The following is a 22215-nucleotide window of genomic DNA, read 5'->3' as shown; positions in this document are numbered from 1 at the left end:
ACTAAATTATAATTGAAATCATTGATTCTATAAATTATTGAAACTGCAATGGGTATGGTGCTCTTTGGTATGTAATATTACTTCTTGCATAGTGTTATGGGGAGCTAATTAAAACAGCCTCCACTTTCCACAAATCAGATATAGCTATGTTTTTATTAACAATTTCTGATTCTAGCACTAGATTACATTATGGCAAGGCTGATAGTCTTGATAAATTTAAGACTATTATTCTCTAAAAATATACTGTATATGGCATTACCTTATAGTCTCCTGAAAGAAACAGGTTCAGTTATACACAGCAGTTGAAAAAAAATAAGCCTATTTGGGTTGGACAGGGTTGTTTCATCTGTTCCTGCCTCTTCAGGTCCACTCTAGTCTCGTCCCATGGATCTGCTCTTGCAAAGCAGTTTAACATGTAAATGATTTTCCTGGAGGCATTGGCTAACATTTGTGTTGGTGCTGCAGCAGAAATGGAAATGAGGGGACAGCTGAGAGCAAAATGGACAGATTTACAGACTTGTCTTCAGTGAACGACAGTAAAGGCGTTGCCTTGTTCTCTTCCTGTGCTTCAGCGTTACAAGGCACTGAGTTTATTGTTCTTTAGGGCTCTTCAGTGTGTCCAACAGAGAAATAAAAGGGTGAGAGAAGCAGAGCTGTGTGCAGTTCCTCTGTAACTGTACCTAGGGGCTTAGTCTAAGAAATTAAAATCCAGCACTACAACAGTTTTGGACAGTGGGAGGAATTCAGGTATGCGGGGTGTGCTTACCTGAGCTGACTCCTGGTCAAAGCACTGCATGTAACAGAGCTTCTCTAGTGAAAGTTGTGGTCTCTGACCGCTGTGGTTAGGATCTGTGTGTCTCTTTGTGTCCAAAAGATGGCATTTCCTACCCCAGTTTGTCCACAAAAAACTATGCTGAAACAGTTATTAAAAAAGCCTCCCCCCCATCCTAAATGTTCTAGGTTTTCCTCCCCAGATGTTGAGTCTACCTCAGTCATCAAATGTGTGAAACTCCACCTGTGTTTGTGAGAGAAATATTTCTTTTTAAATTAAAAAAATAACACACAAAGCTGTAGTCCTAGCTGTACTCTATTTAAGGGTTATGGATTACACTTAAATTTGTTGTGCTGCTTGTATTTCTTACTAGATCTCTGTACTGCTGATGAGAGTTGCTGAAGTAACAATCATCTGTGATAAACTGCTATAATTTCATGTTTTAGTGATACTGATACCTGGTACAATAATCTTTCGAATTGCGTTTCTCTTTAGGAAATCCTAGAATTGAGACTTGAGATTTTTTTAGATCATTTTAAGGGAAAAAAGCTATCTGTTCAGTTTTCATGATACAGAAATCTATTTTAGCTTGTCTGATGTGTTATGGAAAACATAATTGATTTTAAAAATACATATATACTAAAAAAAGTAAAAAAATACAAGAATGGCATCTTTGAGTAATGTAAAGTTTCTACAACAGGATGCCTCAGACTGCAAAAGCAACAAGTCAAACTAATGCTAATATGTTCACTAGGTATCTGCTGCTGCATTGACTTCACACTTGCCTGGGTTCATTCTGTTCAATGCAGAAAAGTATGTAATGAAAAATCAACATGTGACATTCAAAAAATCAGATTTCAAATCAGATTGAGATCTGAACGTGTGTAATTACAGATGGAAGAGTTGGTTCAGCATCTCTCTACCCAGAAAATGGGAGGTTGCAGTGCCCACGAGAACCCTGGAAATATTGCATTTATTCTTTGTATCCAAGGCTTCCAGAGCAGAAAGTTCCCGTGGAAGAAATTCTGTTTCCGTCATCCTCTCCATGCATCTGTCAAGCACACAGCTTTGTGTTTGCAGTGCATCACAGCACGCCAGGGCTGTGTACGTGCTGTACCATCAGAGTACAACCAGCAGGCACAGAACACTCTGCTTCAGAGCAGCTCATAGTGCTACCAAATAGCTCACTCAGTATTGTTCGTTGTCCTGTGACCTCATGGTGATCTAAAGCCCTTTTACCTTAATTTTGTTAGTCAAGCAATGGATTATTTTACAGCCCTAAAATATTTGTTTGAGATGTCCTGCTATCCAAAGTAAAATGCTTTTGGAATTCCCTTATCATTTTCTTCCTGTGGCCACTGTATGCTTCATGCAAATCATTGTTCAAAGTGTGCCAGGACTCAGGTGGCAACAGTATTGCAGTGACCCAGTGATCAGCTGGCTTAATTAAAGCGCAATCCCTCCCTCTTTTCCTCTGGGAAAAATTTCAGATGGAGAGGGTTGCGTATAGTGACCTTCTCTTTGATGTTTATGGTTGCTAGAGACATGCAGAGGAGGGGAAGAGGATGTAAAGGAGGAGGAGATACCCCTATTCTGCATGATTTATGTCACTGTTGCAGGAAGTGTCAAGAAGTACATGGCAGGCATACTGGTTTATTTTATTTTGAAAATGTGATTCTTATCCACCTAATGGAGTGGGAAAATAGATTTTAAGAAAACCATAATTTGAATACAAGGCCGCGGTAAAGTCGCTTACATTTTCAGAACCTACTTAATGTCTGTTTTCAAGCATCAAAGGCAAGAAACTACTTAATGATATATAACTTCCCTGACTTGCTTTGACTGTCTGTATTGTTGAGGCAGCCCTTCTGCAACTGGAATGTAAGAGTCTCATCAGATCAGGACTTCAGGTCACAGATTTCTTCCTCCTTTTCCCACCCTTTTTTTTTTTTTTCTGTTTGAGGCAGATCGCTCTTCATGTTGCAAAATTCCTCAATTTGCCTCCTGTTTATCTGATCTTTGTGTGTTACTGAGGGGGAAAAATTACCATCTACATTGCAGAATTCTAATTACAAAATTTCTGCTGTAGTCTTCAAACTGCATTCAGATAATTTCAAGTGTGCACAAGTGGCTGAACACGGAGCCGTCTGAACTAGCAATCAGCTGGCATTTTTAGTTTTGAGCAACCAGCAAATTGAATTCACAAAATTCATTCTGATGCCAGCAGGGGGGGGTGCTCTTGACTGCTGCTAGTTAAGAGATTCATTGAAAGTGCAACATAATGGGAAGGGAGTTTAGAAATAAGCAGTCATATAGCTCTCTTGATTAACAGACCTGTTAGGTTGAGAGGTACATTGTTCTAGTACTTTGTAGTGTGATGACAAGCAGGGCCAGGAATGGAGCTTGCCATGGCGAAAAAAGAGAAGGGAGAAATATTGCAGGTAAATTCAGCAGAAAGAAAATATGTTGGTAGCTGAATTTATTTGCTTTTTGTGTAATTAAAACCTCACTCTCATCATTTTCTTCTCGCTGTCAATGACCCTGAGAGTTCAGACATCTGGAACGCAGCAGAGCTGTGTAACAGGCAGTGAATGCAATGTCTCCTTTATAAATGCTGTTTATCTGAATTATTCAGATTAAAGTTTTCAGAGGTTTGGGGTGATCTGTTTTTCTTATTGGCAGTTGGTGTTATAATAATGTTTGTTTGCAAATAAGGTTTATGTTCCTTTAAAGACATAGGTTGAAATAGTTACCAGTGCCATATCTAAGTTTAAATAAAAGCTAAGTGTTACAAGTGTGTTTAGGAAATAGGCTAGCTTTCCTAAGATCTAACTGTCTGAAATGTTATTGTAATATAGCATAGAGAAATATTAGGTGTTGAACCTTGGGCTGGCCAAGCTCCTCTCTCAGTCATGATAAAGAATGATGATCTCAATTTATGATTGTGGTACTGGCAACTATGTCTGTTATTTTTTTTAATGCACTACTTTTCAATGCAATTTTATGTTAGGTATGCTTAGGTCGACAAAGATACATGCTTACAGCATTGCAGAATGAAGTCATGGTTCAACACGTGGTGCCAGCTGCATTTTGTCTGAATTTTTGCTGGTGTGCTCAATTTGAATTTGCAGTTAGAGAAGGACTTAATATGTTTGCAAGTGGTACCACATCACTTAGCTGTTATGTTTAATGGATTATTGAAACTGTGTTGCTTTGATTCCATCTGATCAGCACCATTACCTGAGTAAGATCAAAATCACAGGAGGTTTCAAACGTGGTAGGATTCCTGGGCCAGGATTCAGACTGAGGTGCATGGCTCCAGTCAGCAGCAGGTGTCAGGTTTGGCTTGGGACGGACCTAAGGGAACCTTCTGTCTACTCTTTTTCTCCAAGCTGGAATGCGATATAGGTACTGTCTGGTCTGCTGTAAGTCCCCTTACCTTCCAAAATCCAGGGATTGATAGGTAGCTCATTCTGGTGCTTGATGATCCTTAATACCTCGGGCATTTTCCCAGTGTTTATCCTAAGTCACATGTACACTGACCAGATGAATATCTGCTCCTAATTTTCTGTTTGGACATTTGATTTTTCTTTCCTATCTACAGTATTTCATATATGTCTTTGGTCTGGTTTTTGGAACATTTTTCCAGTTTATAAGTATTATTTTGAATTCTTACCCTGTCCTCTTAAGTGTTTGCAGACTTTTCTGCCTGAAAAACCATTTAGAGGTTTTGCAGTTTACTCTGCTTCATTGTCCAAGTCAGGACTGAATACACAGAACTTACCTGCAACCAGGACAAGTTATGAATTGACAGAGGACTATTAATTAATAATCTGAATAAAATTTATACTACTGTCATCTGGGCTATGTTCCTTTGTTACAGCAGTGTTATATAGGGCAATGTCAAAAGGCATATTAGAGTTAAGATATGTTAACTTGTCAAAGAAGGAAACTTCACAGTGCTGATGGATTCATGACGATGTCCTGTATTACCTAATATTTGTTTAATAATATCATTTTTATCTGTTTGGATACCTGTACTTTCTGAGATTAACCTTTTACTGTCTTAAAACCAGAGATGTGATGTGCCCTCAAGGTCTGTGTCTTGAATGAATTTCTGAAGATAATCATTAGCAGTTACAAGGTTTGCCCAGGCTAGTTCCTTTGAGACCTTCTAAGGTAAATTTCATCAGGGTCTGCTGACCTGAATATATTAAACTTACCAAATGTCTTGTAGCTAGTTCTTTGTGTGTTCTGGATCATGCACCTATGACGCATTTGTCGTCTTGTTTCTGAGAATTCTCAGTGTTTATTTAAAAGGCCAGGAGGTCCCTTGCATACAGGTTCACTGGAGGAAAGTCTTACAAGTAAAGTACCAAGTGAGCAGTGTCTGACTTCAGTTGTGGACAACCTGGAACAGGATCCTTGGAGGATATATGATCTGTTCCATTAACTTTAATGTTGAAATAAAAGGAAGTCTTTAGCTGTCACAATTGAAAGAAAAACTTTAAACTTTCATTATGGTTAATGCAAGAATTTGTAAGCCTGTAAAGAAACTGGAAATAAACGTATACCACCCTATTCATGTTGACCAAGGAGATCGCTGAGGAATGGTGTGCAAAAGCCAAGAGCTGAGGGAGAAGGGACCAGAGAAAGCCCTCTTGAGCACGGGTCCACCAGTTCATTTTATAGAGCCTTTCCACAGCCTGCACAGAAAAAAAATTTAGGTGGAAAATGACTCTTGGCAAAATGGAAATTTTATTAGAAACGTCTGCTTTCTATTAAGTATCTGTGGGTTTTGTTGTTCTTTTGAGAGGAAGGAGTGTTTTTGCAGTTTGTCAGTGGAAGCACTTTCTTTCAAATTTAGATTATTTTTTTTTTTACCTTTTTTTTTTTGCTAAAACAAATTTGCAATTTGTGTTGCCTCGCACTTTGCTTGAAAAAGTAGAGCAATAGTTTGACTGGGTGACTTCTGTATACTCACAAGTTCAGATTCCACCTTTTCATGCTTAGTCTTCTGCAGTGCTTGCTGGGGTCCAGCTTCACGCTCTCCAAGGTGGGTGTTCACAGGCCATGCCATGGCCATCAGTGCACTCAGCCCTGGGCTGTGCACCCTGGCACCCAAAAGCTCTGCTTTCTGCCACACTGAGTCACACAGCACTGCTTCCTCAGGTGCGGGAAATTAAGGAAACTCATGAGAAATGGAGTGTAAAAGGCCTCAGCTTGTGGTTAGGACTCAGACTGACTAAGGCTTTGCAGCCTATTCAGTGAAGACATTGCAAGCAGATATTGGCTTTTGTGGTTTCTACAGTTCTCTGTAGTTCCTGAGTTACCTAGTAGAATTTTTTCCATAATTAGCAAGATGTCAGTTGAAAGTGGTGATTTGGCCTCTGGCCAGGAGGGTCTCAGTATTTGTAGCTTGTATTTGTAGCTTCATGTTTTAAAATGAATCAAGCATATAAACAGGCAATGCATTTCCTAAGTTACTGTGTGCTCACTGATTATCAGGTGTATCTGCCCTCATTCCCGTCCAGTTTCAAAAGAAATAGTTTAGTGATTATGTGCTTTTTAAAAACAGAAAATGGGAGGGCCCTTTCTCTGTTGTTTTACAGACCTGATTGGCACTCTGAAACTTGTTCCTCTGTGATGGTACAGTAGATGATGGCTAAAGGAGTTTAATTAATGTTTGCACATTAATGAGACATTGTTCTCAGGAGCCTTTTACAAGATGGTTTTTTAGAAGAGCTTTTTGTCTGCTGTCTACTCATGCCTCCCCTAATATCTACTTGTTGGTAGCTGAAATATGGTGATATTGGAAGGAAGGGGGAACAGTTACATTTCCAAGTTATGTAAGTGTCTTCCAGATTTTATGGCAGCCCACCAGTCTTCACTCCTGTTGCTAATTTAGCATGAAACATGAGATATCTTGTTCTGCTCTCATTTTTTTTTTTCTTGTGAACACTTGTTGTTTTGGGTTTTTTTTAATCTTATTTTTGCAAGTTTGGACCCACAGTCTTAGCCATGGTATTAACAACAGCCAGACTTTTGGGTGTAAAGGATTAAAGGCTGATCTGCCAAGTTGGAACTATTTTTTTGTTTATCAAAAATAATTGCATTATTTCTTTTACCTTTTTTTTTATTTTTTCTCGCTCAAACATGAAGTTGTAATTGTAAAGAAATGAGATAAAACAATAGATGTGTTCTAGGGTTGTGTGTTATTTTACCGATTATCCTCAATTCTCATTTCTTTTCCCTAAAGCTCTCTACTCAGTTTTGAAGTTGAGAGGGTTAAATTTAGGGAGGGGACACTCCCACCTGATAGAGTTTTGTGAATGTGTAATTTCTAAAGTAATAGGAGCAAGAGAAACAACAAAAAAATCTACCTTGGAACTTCATTTCATGCCAATCCTTTTTTAAGAAATATATTTGGTTCTTAATTCTAAATTAGAAAAGTACATATTGGAAGAAGTTCGGAATAATGTTTGTAGATTATCACATATGTTAATTCTTCACTCTGTGCTATACTGTGGCTTTTTGCTGGGATACAGGTCTGGACACAGATAGTTGCAGTGTCATTAATTAAGAAAGAGGCTTTCAGATGAAGATGGGGTGGCAAAAGGATATTTTCTTGTATTGTAAACTGTTAAGGATAGGAGCTTTCTTTTGCTTCACACAAGGAAATGGTATTCTGTTTCTTGTGCAGTTCCTTGACTATTTTTTCAATGCAGAGAAAAAATGGCAATGTTAAGAATAATCTGTTTTATCTGTGCCTCTGAGTCTGAAGTCATCTTGTGCCACTGGAAGGCAATAGAAAAGCTCTGCTGTGTCTAACTTCAGCATCATTTGGCAGAAGGACTGTGGTATTGTGTTTGTACTGTGCAGATTTTCATGAGGATACGTTCTTGGCCGATAGCTGAGTTGCTGGCTTGGAGAAATAGTTGACTGCTTTTCATCCTTAACTCCAGTCTTTGATTTGCCTAGTTTTGCCAGTTCTTCTAGATCAGTCAACAACAACAACAAAATCGTCTTTCCCTAATTTGATGTGTTTGGCAAATGCTTCTTTCACGGACCTATTTATTCTAAAACTGTAGTAAACGTGCTTCCCAATATGGTATTGTTGAAATGCAGCAACTGTGACACTGATCTGGGCGTGGGAGAACACTATCCATCAGTGCAGAGAGGGCATTTTGACCTAAAGGACCTGGGCACTACCCTTGAGAACAGGGCCAGGAACTGTAAAACAGAGACAGAGACTGAGGGATTTCTCATCCTCAAGTCTCAAGTACAGTAAAATGCATTCTGTATAATCTTTACATACATTGCTCTTGCATTATTTCTTCTGGCTTTGTCTCTCCAACTTTCACGGAAGTACCAGGCCCTTCTTCTGGCGAGTGGTCAAATAACTGGATCATCAGAATACTCCTGTGTTCAGTTTGCTGTGCTTGCTTTGGAAACTACTGGACAGCAGTGCCTCATACCATGTTTGTACTGTGGCTCTTGCAGCAGATTCTGTTGTCTAACATGAGTGCTGATAAGCAGGTTGATGTAACCTTGCAAAGAACTCAAGTAACCCCTAATGCAGCTTTCTCTCTTTTCCTCTGCAGGTGGTTAGTCGAGTGGCAGCTCAGCAAGGATTTGACTTGGACCTTGGATACAGGCTACTGGCAGTATGTGCAGCCAACAGGGACAAATTCACTCCAAAATCAGCTGGTAGGAAAAGCCTTTTTTTGGTGTATTATTGAGTCTTGGATGGTCATATTCTGAATAAGTGCTACCTGCAACTGTCTTGCGTTCTTCAAAAAAAAAAACAAAACCAAAAGCAAACACATGTTTGGTGGTAATAGTGCTGTTGCTTTTACCATTTTGATGACATGCTCTTCTGAGGAGACATGACTTTGGAAATTCATGTTTTCCCCAACTGGTGCTGTTCACTGCCCTATTTGATCTTATGGATGAAATGTTGCTTCCAGAAGCACGGATGTTCAGTAATTTTGTGGTGGGAATGAACACACTCAGACCCCTCCATCTTGGTAAACTATTGATTTTCTGTCATGTGTCAACCTCTAAATCTTTCACATTCATTCTGCACTTCTGATATATCTATTGCAAGTAGTTCCTTGACTTTATATGTCTGTGCAAATAAATACCATGGTTTCTCGTACCTCTAGTCATTAGCTGTAGGATTTTGAGCCAGGAGTAGTTAGCAATGCTATTGGTGTAGTATTAAGTAGCCATTTTTCCAGTATTTTACAGCAATAATCTGTTACAGGGCTCTGATCAAGTAGCAATATTTGATCATGATGTATTGCCATTGCTCCTCTATAGTAAAAGCAGAAAACGCACTTGAGGGTCTTTCTGCTGCTCACATGTTCAATTTAACTGGAGCATTTAATTCTGGTATTCCTTTTCTTAGCTGATGAATGTCAACATAATGTGCACTGGCTTGGAAAACAGGAAGATAATTGTTCCATTCCAGACTGAGCATGGATAACTTTTCTGCTTAGTACTAAAGTGGTATGCAGCCCCCATTTTAGAACATCAGGAAAGGTTACCTTCTTCCAAAACTGTGATTTGTAGCCAACTGGTTGGGTGTTAACATTTCATGTTCCTTTTATCTTTACTCATGGCTGCCTTTTGTCCTAAGTGTTCTAAGCAGTTCCTCGTGCAAAAGTGGCTTTCACATCAAAGCATGTTCACTGGACTTACTGTTTTATTTTCTTGTATGGGAAGGGATCATTAATCTTACTAAATGTTGAATAAACTGTCTGATTTTCATCCGGAAAAACTGTGTGGAGGAAAAAACATTGTGTTGACCAGGCACAGTCTCCCTTTCTTCTGAATTTCTATTAAGTTTATCCATTAGCTAGCTATCACATCTATTGTTGGTTGTTCGGGTTTTTTTCAAAAAATGCTTGTCAAGTGAGACTCTCCATCTATGAGTGCATTGTGTGATATATTAAAACTTTTAAAATTTTTTTTAAAAATATAGCTATTCCTCCCATCTTACTAATTCTTCCTGACATGTCTTTTTATCAGTGTGTTGGTAAAGGTGAGGTTGTGAGTCTCTGTATCTTTTCATGTTGTAGTCCTTTTCCTTTAGGGCTTGCATGAGGGGGTAATCTTGAAAAGTGCTGGTCAGTCATGTCCTACAAAAGCCCAGTGTCAGTGTTTGATTTCTGCCAATAATTGCTTTTTTGGGAATATATGCTTTTTTTTTTTCAACTCATTACCCTAGCAGTCTGTACAGGGTGCAGTCTTTCCACTGTTAATTGATACGATACTGGGAAAGCTGGTAAATCATGTGCTCTTCTCTCAGTATATTCTAAAATCCTTCTCAGTCTTGTGCTTTTCTTCCTGTTTTCTATTTGCATATACAGTAATTTATTTTCAATGATCTTAAGTATTTGATTTCATAAGTACTTAAGTTTTACTGTGTATACAGTTTTTTCACCAGTTATTGCAGGGATTTTATCATGCCCATCTACACCATGTTTTTCATGCTCTTGTTGTCTGTGTTAAATACTCATATTTTGGGGCATACCATAACATATTTTGTGAAATGCCACATATATCTCCTACTCTAAGGATGTCACATTCACATGCAATCTATGAGAGCTACATCATTGAATGGGCAGCTTGAAAGACAGACAGACAAGGGTTACAAATGTGAGGTCATTTCAGAACACATTTTAAAGAGTTAATTTCCACATCTGAGTGCATTAACATTTTCTGATTTCTAATGTAGCAGTGGCTCTGCTCTCTCATTAAATTTTTGAAAAAATGTTGATTGTCCTTTGTTTTTTTTTGCAAACAGTGTGGATCACTTAAAGCTGCCTTTCGTGATTTGCTTAAGTTGTTGTCAGGGATGCTTGCAGGTTGTTTTGAGTAACTCATTCTGTTCTCTGTTACATCTGTTGAAAGACACCTTCAACAATTCTTCCAGTCACTTTCCTACAGAAGTCCCCTGATGTAGATATCAAATGGCATTAATTTTAATGAATAAGCATTTGTTTTTCCCTTCCTCTAGGCTTAAGGGGAATTTACAACGGTTTGAATTCATTCCACCAAGTATGAATTTAATGCTGCCACTGGGATCACTCTGGAAACATTTTTAATCCATCTTGTTTAGTGTCTGACATTCTGAAATGTGAGAAGAAAAAAAACATTTTCTAATTAAAACACATTTGAGTAGGTGAACACTGGGGAAAATAATTGCCCCAAATCCTTTCAAGGGCCATCCACTATTACTACCTCTTTATAGCCTAGGACAAGGCTTGTTGACTGATGTCCTGCAGGCTGGGAGCCTGGAGTGGCCTGGGAGTGGTGGCTGGCAGGTTTTTCAGCTCTGCTGTGTGAGGCAGGTGGACCACCCCAGCCTGATGTCTGTCAGGTCTCCTGGTCTGCAGAAACAGCTGAACCAGTGCAGTCAGTAGTCTTGCTCCTGTTCTCCAGCAATTCCCACCCTAAGCTTGTTCAGGGACCAGTACTGGCAGAAGAGGTTTTGCTGGTATGGCTTCTGTTCTGTTTGACTGGCTCCCTGAGCTGTTTCTCTGCAGGGCCACAGGAGAGTGAGGGTCCCCGTGGCAGTGCCTGAGGATCTCTTATCCCTAATGGAAGAGGGCTGGAGCCTGAGGCTAGAGGGCAGAACAGCCAGCTGCCAAATTGTCTCAGCTCTATGGGAAATCCACACCCCTGGTTCATGCAAACGGTCCCACGATATTTCATCTCTGCTGGTTTAAGCCTTTTTGATGGTAGCTCCCTCTCCCTGCTACACTGAAGAGGTTGGGGAGTGATAACAGGAGCTGCAGATGGCAGATCAGAGTACAGGCAAACAGGGGGGAAGCAGAGAGAGATGAGAGGCTGGAGCCAGGTGGGGTAGCAACCTTTTCAGGTGGCACAGCCTCAGCTGAGGGAACTCAGGGGAACAGACCAAGAGCTGTCAGTGCCTTAGCTTCTCCCATCCGGGACTGGGACCGTTTGGTGTTGCCAAGGCAGTGTTTGATGTTGTGCTTTTTAGTCTTGTTTTACTTGGCCATTGAGATGGTTAATAATTAGCTAATACAAATTGTTTTGGAGAATGCCTGGAGGGGAGGCTCATGCAGCATGAAAAGTAATAAAAAGTTGTCGTGTGTGTTTTTAAATAGAAATGATGATTTAATGACTGTGCCTTTTGTCTCTGCTTTCTGGTGTTTGTACCTGAAATAATAGCTGCTGCCTTTTATTCTCCTGGCCCATGCTGCTGCAACTGGGCTGCTGCCTCAGCAGGAGGTCAAATACAGCATTTCCCACCCTGAAGACAAATGACAAAGCCTTTAAAATATATGTGTCTCTTTCGGTGACAGCTGCTCCCCAGACCTTCCACTGCAAATTCCTTTGCCTTGTTGTGACACCTATAGGGGATGGCCCAGCAGGTTGGCTGCCTGCCTGCTCATTTGCTTTCATACCGCAGTAACCTGAGTTGCTCTTAGTATGTGAGTGCATGGCTCTTTGTGTATTCCATTTTTTCTTCCTTAAACCTGAAGACTTTCTTTCTGAATAGTGCTTGCTTGGGCCTTTTCTGAGCATATCTCCTGCTTTTGTCCTTCCTGTAGAAAATTTTAAGTCATTTGGTAGCTTTATTTTAAGGTCTCCTATTCATAAAAATAGAGTTCACCGATTAAAGTGTTTATTAAAAAAAAAAAAAAGGGGAGGGGCAGCGAAGGAAGAGAGAAAGGGAACAATTTTCTACTCTGAAATACTTTTCTGAAAAAATACTTTACCGAGCTACTGAAGTTCATTGCTCTTGTAGCTACTTTTCTACTTTTGCTTTTGTCAGGAGGCCAAGCTGAGGCCAGACAAGGGGACGACAGGATGAGATCATACAGGGAGCTTTGTCAGAAAAGGACAGTGTTCAGTATCTCTGTAAAGAGAGAGAGGGAGGCAGGAGCCTGAGGGCAGAACTGTGTAGAAAAGGTACTTCAGCAATCACTGAGAATCTACAGCAAACAAACGCTGTGATAGCTTGGATGGGCAGCTAAGTGTTGGCTGTTCGATAGCAGAAATAGCAACCCTTTTTGATATTGCTTTGTTTTCAGCCCCTTAGACTCTGCTTGGTGTGCTTCTGATTTTACTTTTCAAGAGCAATATTACCAAATAACCTTGAAGCATAAAAATATACTTAATATGAAGCATAAACTAAAGCTTCATGGTGTTTCAGGATTTTACATTGTTTTGTTTATTTTTTAGCTTTAATCATTATATCCTAATTCTAATATAATAGGGCTCTTCTTAGTGAGTATCATACCAAAGCTGTGAATAAATTGGACCCCGGGCTAACAAAGGTATATGTAATTGAGAGTACTTGCAAATGGTGGTGTTAGAACATTACTGGACAAGATACTGAGACCTAAGGTATGTCCTGATCAGGGTAAATTTTCAAAGCAATAGTACAGATTGGGCAAAGAGTATTTTGGTGTATTATCAAATCAAACTTCAAGAAACTGTATAAAATGAGAAATTACTCTGCAATGTGAATGAAGAACAGGTAGAAAGTAAGGATAACCTATAGATTATGGGGGACCACAAGGCTAGATTAACACTTTGCCTAAGTTTCCATTAATAATGCTCACATTATCTGTGGAGACAAGGCAAAAGGAGTCAGCTAAAAGGATTGCCAGTATTCAATGGAAATTACTCCAGCCTGGGCTGAAGGGATCCCTCCAGCTTGAAGGGACCAAATGATGGACATGCCTGCATTTGGAAAGAAATAGCATATGAACTGTCAGTCTCGTGCCTCACACCAAAGATTTTCAGCAAATCAGTCGAGTCAAAATGGTCTTATATGACTGGAGAAGAAATACAAATGCTGTATCTGTACTTGGGAAGGTGGCTGATAAGAATGAGAGCAGAGTAGAAAATGTTGGCTTGGGTTGTTCATGAAATGAAAGCTGAGCAGAGTTATGAAATGTATGTAAATACTAACAAATAACTTATGAACAAGAAGAACTGTGAAGCTACTGAAGTACAGTGTTGGCACAAAACATATAGGTGTAAATTGAATAAAATAAATAAGGGGGGAATTCAGAATTATTAGGGCAGTGGCATTTGAAAAATGTTTTTAGTTAGAATGACACTGGAGAGGGATGGAGCAGAGTAAAGGCAAATGGAAAAGTCAAACTGCCTTTTTAAAGACAAAACTCAGTGTATTAAACTGTGTAATGTGGTTCTTGATGTAGCTGGAAGCTGGTTAAGAACCTTTTGTCTGTGTAGTCCTAAATTCTCACTGCATATCCATGCAGATGTCTGATTCATTGCTACATAGAGTTGATATCCTGAAACTGTCCACTTGACACTCCTCATTAAAATAAAGGCATTATTTTCTTTTAGCTGTTACCTTCTGAAACAGCTTTTGATGCTGAAGACTGAGTGCATTTCAGGTGATCTCTAGGTTCACTTCCCAGCTGTTGGCATAGATTCTCACTGTGTGCCCTTGTCTGCTTTGCTCTCTGTTTTGTAGTTTTATATTTTTGAAGCAAGGATAATAATATACCTTCTATCTCACTTTTATTTATGTGGTTTAATTAAATTCAGTATCCTGCAGTACAGAAACTACCTCTTCCCCTGTAGGTAGATATTCAGTGCAGTGGAGCCATGGTTTCAGCTGGGTACTTATGCTTTGTTGTTGTACAGATAAAATAATTCTGTTCTGGAACATATACTGGCAGGATACACCTTTTTTGCAACTAAGTCTTTCCTAAAGATTTATAGTGTGGATACTACAAATGAATGAGTAATTAATTCAGAATTCATTTAGATTATGAGGTTAGTTTCGTTAGTTTCTGTTAATGAAGTTGGCAACTTCCCTTGACCAAAGGGAAGCACAGTCAGTACTGCTGTTTAGTGGCAAGCAGCATTAATTTATGTCCGTACTCTGTGACAGCCACATTTACATTGTCTGCAGAAAAGGCATAGTGGGCTTTGCCCATTTTTCTTGCCCATGAGTTTACTCAGAACAAAACTCTAAAAACCTGCAGTTTGGAAAATGGTATCCTGTATCTTGAACCTCTTAGGTTGGCTTGGCATGTGGCAGACTTGTCTGTAGTCAGCTCTCAAACATCTTGAGATGGAGCATCTGAAGAGCCTGCAAAATGAGATGCTTTTCCCCACTAGGCCTTACTTGTTCGAGCTGTTCCTGTTCCCCCCAGGATGTTTGCTCCTGATGCATTTGGTCTGTCTTCTATTCATGGGAAACATGATCATACTTGTGTTAGATTTTCATTATTCTTGGCTTTGCAATTCCTCTTCATCTTTATTGTGAGTTTGAGGACTTCATGACATATTGATATAGATGGGTATTATTTTGCTGGAATGGAAATTCCCTTCCTTTTTGGCATTCACTGTTCTGCTGTACATTGAACACCTATGTTTATAAGGGATGTTGCGTGGCTGAGCTGCTGCTTCTTCATTCTGTCTGGTCAAAATACCAGGTGGTGTACCTGGCCTGTTCTTTTTGACATTTGACTGAGTCCTTGTTACCATGGTACCAGTTCCGACTTTGAGAGATGTCGCAGTAAAATTGTTGCCAGGTTGGAACATTTTTGCACTAATGTCTTTACTGGAGCACTTAGGAAAATTGCAGACACTCAACTATAGCAACAAGCCTGTTCTGCTGTTTTCTTAGTTTGTACCTTGGATTTTTGTGAGGCTGGTACTTACTTGAATACTCTCTTTGCGGATTTGAATGTATAGTGCATTAACTCATCATGCAATTCCTGGGAAGAATCTTTTCCTAAAAGTGCACAGCACACTTTCACTTGGACTGGAACTGACATTCTGCAGAGAAGATTTCTGTTGATCTCTGTCAGTGTTTTCTGTCTTCTGCTTCAGGGATGCCATATGTGTTGAGAGCAACAGGAGATCTGGTGATAGAGACAGCTTAAAGCTTGGTCTCTGTGTGAATTATGATATTTTCTGTTGTTATTTTGAGTAAATTACCTGTCCCTCTGGACATGAGGTAAGTCACAAATGAAGAGTAAGAGGGGAGGCAGCTGTGTAAGCATACATATATTCATGGGAGAGAAGAAAGCAAACTCTTAGAATGGCATTTGCCCTTTACAAGTTACCTTTTCTCAGCTTACAGCGATCAGTCCTGAACCTATTCCCTTTTGAGCTGCAGTGCATCCAAATGTACCTCACTGCCAGTGCTGTCTTAGCAGCCTGTGTGTCTTGGAGGCATTCAGAGAAGTTCACAAGGAGTCCAGCTATGAGAACAGTAACATAGCAACTTCCACGGGGTTCGGTAGCTTTTTTGCTGGAGGGCTGAACAACGAAAGCATAAACTGTATGAACAGATCAGATCAAGCTCCAGGACAGCAAGTTCACTTCCTAAATACAATTGAGATTCCACTGCTTAAAATTTCAGATCCGTTCCTAACTCCTGCAGGCTTGTCTGCAGCATGGAGTCAGCCTGTTAAGAAAAGTTCTTGCTCCGAATACTCTAGACACAACATCCTGTGAAACACACTGCTTAGTGGACAAGATGTTATAGGTAGTATCTCTCTTTTTAAAGAGAAATTTGTGTTTCATCTTTTCTAATGCTTGTGTTAAAGTACACCTGTTAAAGAGTGCTGAGAGAAAGGTATTTACCTAAGTGCTATGTGATGCAATACATTCATTTAAATATGAGTTAGAGAATAATCAAAGAATCATAAGGTTTCATCGTTGTAGATAGTTCTACTTCGTATTAGTCTATGCCTTTCATAAAAGGGGATTCAAGAAGAAAGACCACAGAATAAAAGTAAATGGATTTGAAGAGAGCTATTAAGTATTAAGTTCCCAAAACAAATGCAGTATTGTTACTTATAACATATGCTGTTTTTCCAAGAACTTCAGTAGAAGTTAGTATATTCATGTTTGATAAAAGGCTTCTGGATTGTTTCCATTTTATGGATTGTTTTTGTCTCAGTTTACTTCAGTTTCAATAACACATGTAAAGAAAACCATCAAATTTGCTTTCCTCTGCAGGTTTTCTGGATGCCAAGGTAATTAACTCCCTTCGTATTTTTTGGTAGTCTGATGAAAACTGCAACAATATTTCTGTCTCATTGTGAGACACTTCTATGAATATCCTAATAAATCCAGACTTTATTTATTCCTTACACTTCTATATATGCTAAATCATGCTTTGTAACAGTTATCAGTAACACCTGACTTAAGGAATAAATGGAAGAAATAAGATTTCACTCATACAACAACAATAAAAGGAAGTAATGAAGTTTAGTAGCTTAACAGTAATAAACTCCAAAAGGTGTGAATCTAAGTAGAAACTTAAGTGGATTTGGATCTCATTTCTATGACTTAAAACAGGCTTTTAGGAAAGTCTGGATGTCAAGTCCAGGAAACAGACCCATGTTGGTGAGTGTGTCTGCTCCTGTAAGACCTCTCCATAGATGCAGTTGTTCCTGGGGCTGAGGTTCACAGATAGAATTTCCTAATGTGCTGGAAGGAAAAAAATTATCAAGCATTGAGATGCCTGGATATTGCACAGTCCTAAGCAAATCTCTGATTCTTACCTGTCTGTCCGGTAGGTATCTTGGTTGTACCTCTGTTTTGTTGCTGTGAATATGTATTTCTTATGTGCAATGAACCAGTGTTTCTTTGTGTTTTGTATGAACTGAGTATTTACTCAACTTTGAAGATTCACTCTCAGCAAAACTTGAGAGGAGTAGCATTTCGTGCAGAAAGGTAGCTTCTGTGAAATATGTGATCAAACTAATGATTAATTCAACCCCCTCCAAGATATTCCTTATTTGTTTGAGAAATGCTTGCACTTAAAGTGTGCTGGAGCAACTAATTTTAGTGGATAGAAAAAAATTACAGATTTTTAAGTCCTGCCTGCCTGTGCTGTTGTTTCCCAAAGTCCTGCTTAGGCCTCTGTAGATTCAAACCTTTTGACACAAACACTGATCCCTAGTTTCAGGTTCACACACTAGTTTAAAATGTGCGTCTTCTAAAGAAAGTAGTCACAGGAAACATGAATTTAAATAGTTTTAAACGCAAGTATTAGTGACTTGGCTTTTAACTCAGTAATAGAAGGCTGAAGAGGGGCTGCTCCTGAGGAGATAAATTGAACACTAAACATCTGCGTACAAAGCAGGGTATTTGTTTTGTGTGTGATACTTTCCCCTATGATTGCCTGGTCAGACCCAAAAGACATTAATCTTGCTCACTCTGGAAGATACTGTCTTTCCATGATAAAAAAACCCCCAAATTAAATTACTTAGAGTATTTACTACAGATACAATTTCAATTAAGGCAAAGAACAAGAGAGACCTCTACGGTCTCAGTGTGAAAAATTACACACTGCTGGTCTAAACTGAGATGGGAGACGTTAATTGTTGGAAATTTATGGACAGTTGCTGTCTCCCAGTAGGACTGCTAGAGTGGACCTAGTGGTCCTCAAAAAGCCAGATACCATTGCAAGCAGTAAGGGGATTTTGCTTTGGAGGTCTTCTAGTATTACAGCCAAATATGTTTGAAATAATTAGCAGTACCTACAGTAACTGTGTCTTGACTAAAGCAAAAGCGACGAGGTACTGGAGTTGTGTCAACATTGAGCTATCCTGAGAGCAGAAGCAAAGACTTCAGGTAGGTTTTTGTTAGAGCCAAAATTGCATAAACCTCCTTTGTTCTAACATCTAGCATGTCTTACAGGACAGCGAATTGTTTTAAAAATCAGATTTAAAATTTTACTCAATTTAGCTAAATATACGTTCAATACCTAGGATGAATATCATTGTGAGCTGGAGGAGGGCTTGACTGACATTTTGGTCTAGCAACTGTCAGAATGTAGGAAAGAAAAAAAATGTTGTTCCAAAAGAGAGAGAGACTTTTTCCTTCTTTCAGTGTGTGGAAAAGTTAATAGGTAAAGACAGAGTCTTTGGTTGGGGCAAATTCTGTGTTTGTTTGATTCTTTGCAGCCAATTATTGCTCCCAAGTTGCAGTGGTATAGAAAGAAGGCAGAAGCTCTTCAGCCAGGGCAGTGGCAGTAGAATATGGTAGATGTTACTCCAGGAATTCCTGTCTCTGGACCACTCAGTTACATGATCTCAGTCGTGTGAAGCTGTGTGCTTGGAGTGGGATCTGGGGAGTGATTGGACAATCTTGATAGAAGGGTGGAAGGAAGTGTTGTGTTGCTTGTTTTGTGTAAGCAGGATTGGCCCCCATGCAGAATCATTCAGTGCCTCTAAAGAGACAGAAAGCTGTGACAGGAAACAAGAGTAATGTCTGAGAGCAAAGTCCTCAAGCTGGTGGATCATCAAATCACTGTTGGAGGCTCAATGGGATCTTTTGGTAATAGATTACCAAAGATACTGTGAGGATATATGTGATACGTGCCAAAATTCAAACAGTTAGTGAATTTATTGCTACTGTGAGAACCCAAACCATGTGTCAGGGCTAAGAAGTCAGCTGAGCAGAGTTCAGCAGCCAGTCTTCCTGGAAAATCCTTGGTAGGAGTTAGGCTTCAAAGAGACCTCTGTCCTTATGAAGGACAGCAGAGTGGTTTTCAGCATCCCTTTAAGAACAGCTGAGTATACAGAGGCGTTTCAGCATTTTTCCTTTTTTCTTTGATTGTAATGTGTTGTGTAGCAAACTTTGAAAGTAATGTTAGAAAAACAGAGGGGAAATCCTAACTACCATGTCTGACTTGGCACAGTCCCTTTGGTTCAGTCAGGCAGGCTGCCAGACTTCTTGCAGTTGAAAGTATCTTGTGTTCTTCCTATTTTCTTGATCTGCTAGAATTCACATCTTCAGGCATCAGTGACAAATGTATGCTTTCACTGAGACAGAGTGGAAGAGCCCCAGTCTCCAACTCTGGGGAGGGTTATGTTTTCAAATCGAGGGAGGAAGAAAGTCCGTTTGCCCCACATTCCATTAAAATTTAAACTAATCAATCGGTTAAACTTGTAGAACGATGATGACCTCTAAGGATTGTCTTCAAACAGCTAGCACATACATGGCTGACAGTCTCTGAGTGATACAAATCATTCTGGAGGGGAATTTTATAGAGAAGAAAAAAAAACTAAACTGCGGATCTGGAAGGAATGTGAACATACAGTGCATCTATTGTAAAGTAAATATATTTGGTTTGAAAACATACTGGAAACTTGGAATAGTCAGATATTAATTATATACATTGCCCCATGAAAGGAAACTGTTTATTCTGCAGGTGCCGTTTAGTCTACAGAGGTGAAAAAAAAGTCTATACAGGATCATTGTTCTATTGTTGTATTTATTTGCATAGGTGATATTTTTATCTGCCTTTCATCTCTCTGTCCAAAACTCTACTTATCATGAGGTCAGTAAAGCTATAAAGGTCACAAAGAGATTGAAAAAAAACAGAACTATGCCTGAGAGAGCTCATGTATGCAGAAATAGCTGTCTTCCATTGCAGCGTTAGAATAACTTTTTAAGGTTCCTTGTTTAGAAACATTATTTGTTAGCGATGAACTCTTAAGCCTCCCCTTTCCTGGAGAGAGAGCCTTGATTTCTGTCTGCACAGAATGGCGAGCAACTGTATATTCCGTGTTTTCAGTGGGCCCAGACCAAACATCATCTGTCCTGCACTTTAAACAGTGACCATTCTTTTGGCAGCTGTTTGTATGTTTTTGAGATGACGGGGTTGAAATAGTTTTACTCCTTTTACTGATGCAGCAAAAAGATACAGAGCAAAGAAGGGAGAGATCACGGTATGGGATTAGAGGAAATGGACAGTGAATGCCTGTTCTGCCTGCAAAGCGGGCAAATTCTAGACAAATGAGTTACTGTGGGAGAGGCTGAATCTTAGGATAAAAATAGAAATTTTAGGATGAAAAAATCTTGATGTATCCAGGGAAACCCAATCATATGGTAATGCAAAATCCAAAGTAGTGGGAATAGGATAATGAAATTTTATGATATCTGCAGGTAATAATGTGGTTTTCTTTATGACATGTGCAAGTTAATAAGCAAATACCTCCAAAACTAAAATTACTAGCTAGATGGTTTTTTTCCTACATCTCCTTCAACTCCATTATGTCAACCTATCTTAACAAACTAAATGGCTTTAAAAGAATTGGTAGTAGATTTTAAAAGAACTAATAGTTGTCACTTAGAGCATATTGCTTTAATAATCCAACTGGTATGTTCTTATTCTATTCTTGTGTCTCCAAATACACTCACGAAGTGGATGGATTGTCGATTTCTTTATGTCATCAGCTTTCTCTTCAGTGTAATTTGAGGCTGGACTTCTTTAAACTTTCTTCCAATGCTCTTTTTACAGCAGAATATTAGGTATGTGCCAACAGTTTTGAGTAAATGAAGGACTATACCAGTTATTCAAACTGCATAAAAAATCTTTTGCTGTTCCAGTTGTTCAGCACCTGACAGGGGTCCTGTTGTTGGTGCATCCTGGTGCAGCTCAGTCATCCCACCCAGTGTTATGGGACAGAGACTCAGGGAGCCCTGCAGTGAGCTTTGAAGAAGGATTGTGATAGATGGTAGAGTGTCTTCACAAGAAGTACTCTTTGGGATTCCTTGTTTCAATAACTCTTTCTGCAGTGTTCTTCATAGTGAACTCACTTCTTGGTTTTCCTAGTGTTGTCCTCTTCCCCCTCCACTGCTGCATCCTTCTAAATCCACCTTTAATTGTAGAATGCTTCCAGTTAATAATGGCTGTCATGTATTCCAGGTTTTAAAAGGCCATAAACACAGAAGAATGGGCTGAAGTATCTGAGTTAAAAGGCTTGTTCAAGATGCTATCTGTGTGCTGAATACAATTCATGGGCATGTTAAAAGACATCAGATTTTCCTCTAGAGGTGTTTAGCAGAGTAGCAAGGCAGGAGTTGGAGCTTTGATCTTGCTGGTTTGCTCTGGTGTGTGAGCTGTGGAGGCATCTAGCTGTCTTCTGACCTCTGGGGCTTGAACCGTTATTTCTGTTGATGAGTGTTGTTCATTTCTCTGCATTCTTCATGCAGTTTTGGTTGTTGGCTTTTTTGTTTGCTTGATGTGGTGTGGGGACTGATTTTGTTTGGATTGAGTTTTTGTCAAATAATTTAATCCTTTATTATTTTGTGCTTGTTTTTACGTGATGTTAAAATATCCCAGATACTGGGACCTAGAAGCCATCATTCAAATGAACAAATAAGACTTTTACAGCAGGCTCCTTCGCACTGCAAGAACTAACAACATTGAGAAAGGATTTCTATATAAGTTTAATTTCTCTAAGAAGTAGCTACTTACTTATAAACTTTCATTTATAGTATGTGGATCACAACTTTTAGCTCTTTATTTATATAAATGGAAAAAATTTTCTATCTTGTAAGAAAAAATCTGACTTACAAAAAGAAAAAGTGGACCACCACGTGTTCTTCATAAATGAAACTGTCATGATTCAGGAAAGCACTTAGGTCTATGCTTATTTTTT

The 22215-nt window shown here is 39.2% G+C and overlaps 1 protein-coding gene across 5 annotated transcripts in view; it reads left to right on the top strand.

Moving 5' to 3' along the window:
* ZMIZ1 (zinc finger MIZ-type containing 1) overlaps positions 1-22215 on the top strand; it is a 350003-nt gene that overhangs the window by 213218 nt on the left and 114570 nt on the right. For all 5 annotated transcript variants that reach the window (XM_027649681.1, XM_027649686.1, XM_027649679.1 and 2 more), the window contains exon 6: positions 8377-8482. In XM_027649681.1, the coding sequence (XP_027505482.1) occupies positions 8377-8482 (106 nt within the window). The remainder of the gene's footprint in view (positions 1-8376; positions 8483-22215) is intronic.

Source organism: Corapipo altera, unplaced genomic scaffold (assembly GCF_003945725.1).
Source record: "Corapipo altera isolate COAL_440 unplaced genomic scaffold, ASM394572v1 53, whole genome shotgun sequence".
In the NCBI taxonomy this organism is placed as follows: Eukaryota; Metazoa; Chordata; class Aves; order Passeriformes; family Pipridae; genus Corapipo; species Corapipo altera.
The sequence above is the reverse complement of the archived record's forward strand: the minus strand, read 5'-3'. Positions and strand labels throughout refer to the sequence as shown.